This window comes from Lactuca saligna, chromosome 4, assembly GCF_052625555.1.
Source record: "Lactuca saligna cultivar CGN05327 chromosome 4, ASM5262555v1, whole genome shotgun sequence".
Taxonomy (NCBI): domain Eukaryota; kingdom Viridiplantae; phylum Streptophyta; class Magnoliopsida; order Asterales; family Asteraceae; genus Lactuca; species Lactuca saligna.
The window spans coordinates 51681072-51692252 of NC_136420.1; the positions used below are offsets into that span (position 1 = coordinate 51681072).

The window sequence follows — 11181 nt, forward strand, 5'->3', positions numbered from 1 at the left end:
GCCAACGTGGTGGCCGACGCCCTAAGCCGCAAAGTGTCGGCGGCCCCTATCAAGGATCTGTGCATGAGGATGACAGTGATCACTCCGCTGTTGGAGCGGATCAAGGAGGCTCGGGTGGAGGGCCTCAAGGAGGAGAGGCAGAAATGTGAGAGGATAGTGGGTCGAGTAGCATCGTTTGATTACGATAGTCGGGGTTTGTTGACGCTTCATGGTAGGATGTGGGTACCGTACTGGGGTGGAGTACGGCAGGTATTGATAGACGAGGCTCATAAGTCTCGATTTTCTATCCACCCAGGGGCGACGAAGATGTATCAAGATCTTCGACCTGATTATTGGTGGCCCCGCATGAAGCGGGACGTCGCTTGGTACGTTGAGAGATGCTTGACCTGCCGAAAGGTCAAGGCGGAGCACCAGAGACCTCACGGCAAGATGCAGCCGTTGGACATTCCCGTGTGGAAATGGGAGGATATCACCATGGATTTTATCACCAAACTTCCCAGGACCGCACGTGGAGTGGATTCGATATGGGTAGTGGTGGATCGGTTGACGAAGAGTGCTCATTTTATCCCGATCCAGGAGAGTATATCGGCGGAAAAGTTAGCCGATATCTATGTGCGAGAGATAGTGGCACGTCATGGAGTGCCGGTATCGATGGTGTCAGACCGAGATGTTCGTTTCACCTCCAGATTCTGGAAGCGGTTCCACGACGAGATGGGTACTCGTCTTCATTTTAGCACCGCTTTCCACCCTCAGACTGACGGGCAGAGCGAGAGGACGATTCAGACTCTTGAGGACATGCTTAGGGCATGTGTTCTAGATTTTGGGGGCAGTTGGGATATGTATCTTCCGTTAGCGGAATTCTCGTATAACAACAGTTACCATGCGAGTATTGATCGACCTCCTTTTGAGATGTTGTATGGTAGGAAGTGTAGGACCCCGATTTGCTGGGGCGAGGTCGGTCAGCGAGTCATCGGGAGCACTGAAGTGGTGCTCAAGACGACTGAGTTGATCCAGCAGGTCCGTAGTAGGCTGCAGACTGCGCAGAGTCGGCAGAAGAGCTACGCTGACAGGAGGCGTTCGGACTTGGAGTTCCAGGTAGGAGATATGGTTCTTCTGAAAGTCTCACCTTGGAAAGGTGTCATCAGGTTCCGGAAGAGGGGCAAGCTGGGCCCCAGATTTATTGGTCCTTTCAGGGTTATGGCCCGGGTGGGTCGGGTTGCTTATCGGTTAGATCTTCCTGAGGAGCTTAGTCAGATCCACAACACTTTCCACGTGTCGCAGTTGAGAAAGTGTTTGGTGGATTAGTCAGCAGTCGTTCCCCTAGAGGATATTCAGGTTGATAGCAGCCTGAATTATATTGAGAGACCGGTCGCGATTCTGGATCGGAAGATCAAGACCTTGAGGAACAAGGTCATTCAGCTAGTGAAGGTGCAGTGGCAGCACCGGAAGGGATCTGAATGGACGTGGGCGGCTGAGGAAGAGATGAGAACGCACTACCCGGAGTTATTCGCAGATCCAGCCGTAGCAAACTTCGAGGACGAAGTCTGAGACAAGTGGGGGAGATTTGTAACGACCCGTTCCCGGTATGTTAATTAATTGTTAATTGTCTAAGTTTTCAAGAGGGACTCGGCGAGTTCTAGCCTGACTCGCCGAGTTGGGTCGCGTATTTTGGGCACGCGGGAGCCGGGGACTCGGCGAGTCCATATCCCGGACTCGGCGAGTCCGTCCGTCTGGGTGAAACCCTAAATCCCCGGGTTTGCCCACTATTTAAACCACATTATAGCCTCATTCTCGCCACTTTCACTCTGAGAACACAGTGAGAGAACCCTAATCCTCCCTTGAGAGCTTATAAGTGATTTGGTGCCATTTTGTGAAGGTGTGAAGAAGGAGAAGAAGAAAGAAGCAAGGAAACGAGTTGTAGTGCAAAGATCCAAGGGCAAATCTGAGTTTATTGAGGTATTTTCGGAGTTCCCTTCTTGTTATATGCTTTAAACTTCCATTAGAGCTCTTCTAAGAGCTATTTGATGTTTGTCCCAAGCCTTATGGTTGCATGAATGTCTTAATAAGTCGAAATACCTTTGGATCTGAATGTTGGGGTGTTGTAGAGCCCAGATCTACTGTCTTTTTGGAGTTACATTGCATATTAGCCATGGATCTACTCATTTTGTGCATCTTTTAGCCTTATTTCCCTTATTCTTGAGGTTGTGCACGTAAAGTTGGAAACTTTACGAGGTAAAACAGCTTATTGGACCCAGATCTATCATTTGCATGTGTTGGATTCAAGAGAAATCGAGTAAAAACTAGCTGCATGGCAGCGACTCGGCGAGTCGGGTCGCGAGTCCCCGATTCCTTCGTTTTTAGCAGTGCCGAGTGCACCCAGTGAGTTAGAGAGTGGACTCAGCGAGTTGAGGGTAGACTCAGTGATGGAGGGACTCGACGAGTTGTTCATACAACTCGGCGAGTCCAAGGCAATCTCCTTAGGATCAAGAACAACTCGTCGAGTCTGTTCATACGACTCGGCGAGTCGGATGAAGATTGTCTGAGTTCTTGGATCAAGAGGGTACTCGTCGAGTCGATGCCACACTCGACGAGTAGCAGTGAGTAAGAGTGAAAAGTAAGAGTGGGACTCGGCGAGTTGGGTGGCCCAACTCGGCGAGTCAGCCCAAAAGATAATTGACTTTGACCGAGGGTAAAAGAGTCATTTTACCCCAAGTGCAGTGTTTAGTATTTGATTGAGTGTGTTCATGGACTTGTAGCCGAGGAGATTCAGGAGCAGCATCCGTTAGCTTTCAGAGACACACACTCAGCCGCCAGTTTACGAGGTGAGTTTCCTTCCAGTAGGAACGGGTCTAAGGCCACAATGTCGGCCCGTTCAGTTAGCAGTAGTTTCCGGATTTAGGTCCGATGCAGTAGTTAGTATGTTCGATGCCTTCGTGGTTCGAACAGGATTTGTGTGCTATGTTTTATGTGTTAAGTATTATGTGTTCCGGGCCACGGCTCGATGTAGCATGTCGTATATGTGTTACGCTAGTTGATGTGTTATGCTATGCTATGCTCAGTCAGTCAGTTCCGGACTTCGGTCCGATGCAGGGGACAAGGTCCCGGTCAGTTCCGGACTTTGGTCCGATGCAGTTAGTTCCGGACTTCGGTCCGATGCAGGGGACAAGGTCCCAGTCAGTTCCGGACTTCGGTCCGATGCAGTTAGTTCCGGACTTCGGTCCGATGCAGGGTACAAGGTCCCAGACAGTTCCGGACTTCGGTCCGATGCAGTTCCGGACTTCGGTCCGATGCAGTTCCGGGCTTCGGCCCGATGCAGTGGGCAAGGCCCAATATGTGTTTATGTGTTATTGTATGGTATGTGGTAGTTTGGGGGAGCTCACTAAGCTTCGTGCTTACAGTTTCAGTTTTGGTTTCAGGTACTTCCGCAAGCAAAGGGAAGAGCTCGGGATGACGGCATCGCACACACCACCGCCTCAGCTTTAGCCTGAGATTGATTTAGTTGTTTGATTTGATGTAGTATGATACAGTTTTCCGCACAGTATCTTATCATGTTTTGGAATACATCACGCATGGTTTTATTATATGATACTCTGATTACAGTTTTGATTATATTAAAAACAAAAATTTTTGGGTCGTATTTTTGGGTTGTTTCAGTTGAGGTTGAACTTTTAATGTAAATTAGATTATATTCATGTTATAGATCATATGTTATATGTTATGGAATGTGATATAAATAATATTTAATTAAATATTGAATATATGTTTGTATGTTTGTGTTGTTTCAAAGCAATAGTTAATTAAAAATCATGGATACGTCATATTATTCATATTATACATGTAAATCTCTTTTAAAATGTAAATTGTCTATCTTATCAATTTATATTTAAGTATATGTTTAACATTTTAAGTATAATAATAAATGCTTTTTAAAAGTTTTCTTTTACTTATTAATAATAATAAATGGTTTTAAAATTAATGAACAATATGTATAAATAATAAAATTATAAAAATCGTGGACATGTCATATTATCCATACAAGTCTCTTTTCAAATACAAATTATCAATCTTATCACTTTATTATTTAGTATATATGGTTCATATTAGAATTATAATATTAAGTGTTTCTTAAAAGTCTTCTTTAACTTATTAATAATAATAATTAATAATAGTAAGTTGTTTAAAATTACTGAACAATAATTTTAAATGATAATAACATCAAGTTATAAATTACATCAGTTAGCTACAAATGAATTATATTTTAAATGAATATCGTTAATGAAATTAGAAAATAATTGCATAAGTAAATATTTAAATTAATTAATCATAACGATTGTTAAAAATAACACTAAATATATAATTATATTTAATTTTATTAATGATGAAGGTGGGTTAATGTCAATGAATATTATTGTTCAAAATAGTTGAGATTATATATAACATTTTTACACTAATATATATATATGTGTGTGTGTGTGTGTGTTTGTGTGTGTGTGTGTGTATATATATATATATATATAAATTAGTGTAAAACTGTTTTGTCAAAGTTAATTTCAATAGCATAACCATTATAAACATATATTTTTCAATATTCTAACAATGTATTTTTAACCCGCGTCGGGCAACGCGCGTGAATTCATCTAGTATAGTATATATGAAGAACACTCCGAAAACAAATAGCACATAAGAAAAACTTCTCATTTATTATTTATTTACGATATAATTTACATTTAAACGACAACATAAATAGGGGTCTATCCACAAAATGTCTAATGAAAAATCTTTTTAACTAGTAAATATATAGTCAATATAACTCAAGAGTTGTATAACTTATGTGTATATATGATTAGTTATGAGTACTTATGATTACAAAATTAAAATAATAAATCGAGCGAAAAAAATTAACTTATGGATAGTAGGTGGTAGTTATTATATTGAATTGGTTATTATAAGGATATAAATAGTTCACATATATCGATGAGATTTCTATAATTTGGTAATAAGATGGAGAAAAAATAATTTAAGAATACTCAAAACTCTACATTTATGGTGAATGCATTATTATTTAATGAGGAAGAGGAATATATAATTTTACTACGTATGAGCCTCATGTATTACATGAGTGTATTTAAAACAATTATACATGTATAAACATTTGAAAATTTTAAATTTATAAGAAAAATGAGAAAAATATTGAATTACTAAAATTAAAGTGTTTTTTTTCTTTTAAATTTAAACAAATCATTTAGATAAAATAATCAAAGCAAATTAATGAGATTTTATTTTAAAATTTTGAAATTATAAGGAAAGTCAATTAATGAAATTGATATGTATTTATTATTAAATTTAAATACCATATGGAATTTAATAAAATAGGAAAACTACAAAATTACATATGGAATAAAAATTAATTCAAAATAACCACAAAATGACATGTGGCAAAATGAACAAGAGTGTGACAAGTGGTAAAAAAAAACCTTCACTTATTAAAAAAGATATAACCGATATCAACTTGACATCCTTCATATTCATTTTCTTAAAAGTTATGATTAATTGAGAAAAAAAATCTAAACAATAGTCTCAATTGTTGTATTTTCATATTAAAAGTTGATTTTTTTTTTATAATGTACTAGATTATGACCCGCGTTGAACGCGGGGAACACATAAATAAAATGCAAATTTATATAGATATTACAAAATAATTATAAAAAAAATAGGGTTATTGGTATTATTGAAATGTTTAGAAATTACACTAAAATAAGTAAATATATATAGCGTTAAAGGACCTCTTTATAGACAATATTTTTTGTTTTATAAATTCAATGACCTTGTTTGTCACATATAAGTACCTTCAAACATTTTTTACTTGTGACACGGAAAACAACGATATATAGCCAACCATGCGTGAAAATGGATCTACATAAGTATAATCCAACATTTAACAATGTACTTTCAAAATATTTTCTGGCTATATTGCGAAATATAGCTGTTTATTTCAAAAAATAGCAACTTATTTATGTTCCTTCAAAATGAACCACATAAAACCCCCCACAATATTAAATATAAAGAAACTATAACCAATAAATCTACAACGAAGCTAATCATCTCCCTCCACATCATCTTTAATACCAGATCTTTTTTCCCTTAATCTAAGTTATTGTCATTATCATCGACAATGTTAAGATTCATTGATGGTTTTTTTAGGGATAATATGACATAAATCATTTATCAGGTCCATTATTTATGTTTATATCTTCGTTTTTTTTTTTTTGTTGATTTTGATATGCCTTCTTCGGTTTACCACCATCTTTTTTTTTCAGGCTCCTTTTTTTATGAAATAACATTTTTTTTGTGTGAAATTCTTTCTACGGTTTTGAGTATGTGCAGGTATGTTGATTTTTTTTTGAAGTAAAGAAAGTAGGGTTTTTGTTCGATGTTGGTTCCTAGGTTTGGTTCTTATTTTTTGTGTTTTCTCATAATCCATTGCATTTTATTTTCCATCTTTATCTACAATCTTTATGTATAGAACACTTTATCCATAGTCATTCACTATAAAGTTTAATGAAGGAAAAAAGAAACACCCCTTTAGTTTTATTTACTTTGCAAATTATTGAGCCTCCATGCAAAGCTTACAACATAATGAAAAAAACAAAAAACCCTTATGATGTAAATGCCAATTACGATTCTACCCATTTTCCTCTTGTAACAATTATCTCACTTCAAAACATCTACTTTTGTGTTTCCGCATATTATTGATAGCATGAAAGATCCAAGCATTGTTGCATTTTGGTTAATCACAATGCCTCAAATTATGGGAGGATTTAAATATGGTGATGATGTCAAATATAAAATATGGTGCTAATACAAGGTTCTTCTATTTCTTATTTATTTATTTACTTATTTTTTAATTCAATTTTATTATGAAATTAAATAGCTTCTTTTGTTGGTGTTTCTTATTTAGAAAAATATGCGATATGATCAACTTCGTGATGCTATAACAATGAGAAAACTTGGATGAGCAGGAAGTGAGATAAATTTATCATTTATTAACTTCAATGAGAAATTAATTAATTACAATTTTGTTAATAGTTTTGAAATTAACTTTTGAAATGAGATTTCAATTGGTTCATAAAATATCTGAAACTTTTGAAATTTGAAATTAATAGTTTCTGATATTTCAACATATAATGTATTTGGAAAGCAATTTGAATGGAAATAGAGCCTAAATTTAAGGTTTACATTAATAAGGAACCAATTTTGTAGTTGTAAGTTTAGAAAGAATTTAAGTATGATTTTCATTCAATTCCTACATTTAATTTCCTAATATAACGGATTGACTTCTTGTTTGATCAAGGTGACGTAAGCAAATTGATCTAAGTGTGTAAAACCTATAAAGAAAACACAATCAACGATCTAGATTGTTTTAGATGTTGTCATAAGATTTCTTTTTTAATAATATTTAGAGATTTTTTTTCTACGTGGGAATTATGACATAATGTTTGTGTAAATCGATTATTAAAAATGTTTGAAATATATATACAAGTCAATATGATGAAAATTAGCAGGTAATCAATTGAAATCTCATTTAAACTTAAAATAGAAGATATCATTCTTGAAAGTGTATTGGTTCATAAATACATCCGAAACTTTTGAAATTTGAAATTAATAGTTTCCGAGATTTCAACATATAATATAATTTGGAAAGCAATTTTGAATGACAATAGAGCCTAAATTTAAGGTTTACATTAATAAGGAACCAATTTTGTAGTTGTAAGTTTGGAAAGAATTCAAGTATCATTTTCATTCAATTCTGACATTTAATTTCCTAATATAACGGGTTGACTTCTTGTTTGATCAAGGTGACGTAAGCAAATTGATCTAAGGGTGTAAAACCTATACAGAAAACGCAATTAACGGTTCAGATTGTTTTAGATGATGTCATAAGGTTTCTCTTTTGATAATATTTAAAGATGTGACTTTTTAATTTCATGCTTTTGCAAAAATTGAATTTTGTTGTAGCGTGTAACTATATAAGAGAAAAAGGATGGTATGACTTTTAAAATAGATATTATGATTAGATCATTAGATAAATAAATATCATGTGCTTATTTTGAACAATAGTCTAAATCTTATGTATATTTTTTCGATTCTTTGTACTCTCTTTATTGTTTTAGTTTGACTAACTTTTCATTATTTGTTTTAAAACACCTTGTCATGAATTTAGTTATATATATATATATATATATATATATATATATATATATATATATATATATATATATATATATATATATATATGTATGTATGTATGTATGTATATAATAACTAAATTCATGACAAGGTGTTTTAAAATAAATAATGAAAAGTTAGTCAAACTAAAACAATATATATATATATATATATATATATATATATATATATATATATATATATATATATATATATATATATATATATATATATATATAATAACTAAATTCATGACAAGGTGTTTTAAAATAAATAATGAAAAGTTAGTCAAACTAAAACAATAAAGAGAGTACAAAGAAAAGCATTGGTTACATGTATTTAGTTATTTTATATATATATATATATATATATATATATATATATATATATATATATATATATATATATATATATATATATATATATATATATATATATATATATATATATATATATTGCAAATAAAAGCATTGGTTACATGTACAAGAAATTTGCCTCTTACAAGCTATTAATAATTAAAATAAAATTTATAATAAAAGTGTTGTTTCAAATGAATTATTATTATTATTATTATTATTATTATTATTATTATTATATATATATATATATATATATATATATATATATATATATATATATATATATATATATATATATATATATATATATATATATATATATATATCATTTTTAAGACTCATCGCATAGAAACATGATTTATCTCAAAAAAAATCATGATAAACAAGAATTTCAATGCCATGAATATTCTCATATAAAGAAAATATATATATATATATATATATATATATATATATATATATATATATATATATATATATATATATATATATATATATATATATGAAACCAACCATATTTTCACATCGATAGCTTCCCAATGGGAAGTGATTCGTACACAACAGTTTTTTGCCATACACAACAATTTATGTATTATAAAGTTGTACAATACAACTTTTTAAAACACAAATTGTTGTGTACGGAAAAAAAATGTTGTGTACGAATCAGTTCCCCTTCCCAATAGGTATAAAAAGAATATCGAAATTTACGCGAAATTTACGCAAGGTTGAAACACATGTCATAATAAAGAAGAATCTGGTTAAACATGTTTATTTAAAAAAAATTCTTGATTATAAAGTTATGGCAAAAAAATTGTTGTTGATTAAAGAAATTCATCTTCAACACATATACTAATTTTCGTATGACACTTTGAATACGTAATATCATTAATAATCGTATAGATCCAAATTCATATTATTTTCATTTCTTAAAGAGTATCTTTTGGATTTTGTTTATATTGTTTGAAGATAATATGAAGTGAAGTTTATGGTTATTTTTTTCTATTCTATATGATTTATGATTTATTTATCTTAAGATATATAAGTACACGAATATAGCGCGTGGAATCCTCTACACTGTATTTTTTACAACATATGAAATTCACGAAAAAAATGATCGACAATAATATAATACAAACAAGTGATTTTGTATTATTATCAATATGTTTTATTTTTGTTGTAATAATTTATAGATATTACTAACTGTATTCTTGGTGTTGGTTATGTTAACAGGTTGAGCATTTGATTAAGTTTTATATTTGAGTTTTTTAATGGTGTTAGGATATTAATCCTTAAAATATCGATTAGATTCAAAACAGATTGAGAACAAAAACACAACAATGGATCAAAATATGCTGAATGATTAATAGTCACCGCCTCAGAAGAACTTGATTAAGAATTGTTGCTGTAGAGGCGTGATTATGATTACAAGAATATTGCCAAAAGTTTTTGAAACACTATGCATGCATGCACCTTAAATACTCTAACCCTTATAAATGACGGGTGCACAAGCCCATGCCCGTTTAGATAAACGAATTATTAAAATAAGACTTAATGACACAACCCTAATTCCCAACAATCTCCCCCTTTGTGTCCATTGAGGTGAGAGGCCCGTCACTTCTAAGTCTTCTTTGTAGTCTTGAAAAACCTGAGAATAACTGTGAGAAGATGCATGCGAATGGCAACATACCACCTTATCATATCAGAGTAAATCTTCTTCACATCATCATCACTCTGTTTACATTGGCCTGTGATATCCAAAATAAGTTCCAAGCAAACTGTAGAGAACATGTGCTTATTAGGCAATGCAAAGAGGCACTTCTGCAAATTAGATCCTGAACCACGATGAAACATTACGATCCAGTTCTCTTTTTCAATCTTCCCCATATGCATCATGTTGATGTCTTTTGTCTTGCCAGTAAGGGGAGAAGTAGGTTTCCTTTTCAGAACTGAAGCAATTTCAATGTCAAATTTTGCCACTTCAAAAATGTACGAAATCAACATTCACTTGATATGCCCCAGAACAGGTTCGTACTTCTATTCATCCTTCAAAAGGAAGTGCAATAAAACGATCCAATCATATGGATTAAGACATCGCAGATCAGCTAGGGAAAACTTGTGAACAATGCTTGCGGATCCTCGTGTTGTTTTGAACTTGATGTTCACAAAGCTCCCTGTTTCAATATGCCCTATAACCTTCATGACTGTAATCTTTTGTGCACTTATTGAGGCTTGGCATGAGAAACATAAAACTCCATTAGAGAGTTATCAACTTCCTCATCTGAGGTAGGAGCATTCACAATAATGTCAAAACTGCAAAATAAGAATGCATGTGGAGTTATCGGCATATCAAATTAAGAATCTTGCAAGTTCTCCAGGTCAAATGAAGTTACAGGCTCCAACCAATTTGTGCTTGGATTATCAATCACCTCATTAAGAATTTGCTCCAATGTCCACGGTGGAAACAAAGTCTTTCGAATTTCCAAAGTGACCTGAGCTTCGCGTTCTGCTCGCTCCTTCGCCTCTGCTTCGCGGATGATTCTTTGATGTTCATCCAATTCAGCCTCACGATCCTTTCGTCTTTTGAGATTGTTCTCAT

The 11181-nt window shown here is 33.1% G+C and overlaps 1 protein-coding gene across 1 annotated transcript in view; it reads left to right on the forward strand.

The window, feature by feature from the left end:
• Nucleotides 1-9828, forward strand: part of LOC145039603 (uncharacterized) — a 29129-nt gene extending 19301 nt beyond the window's left edge. Inside the window, exons 7-8 of the mRNA XM_078987639.1 lie at nt 712-848; nt 9816-9828. Of these exons, the coding sequence (XP_078843765.1) occupies nt 712-848; nt 9816-9828 (150 nt within the window). The remainder of the gene's footprint in view (nt 1-711; nt 849-9815) is intronic.
• Nucleotides 9829-11181: the final 1353 nt, after the last annotated feature.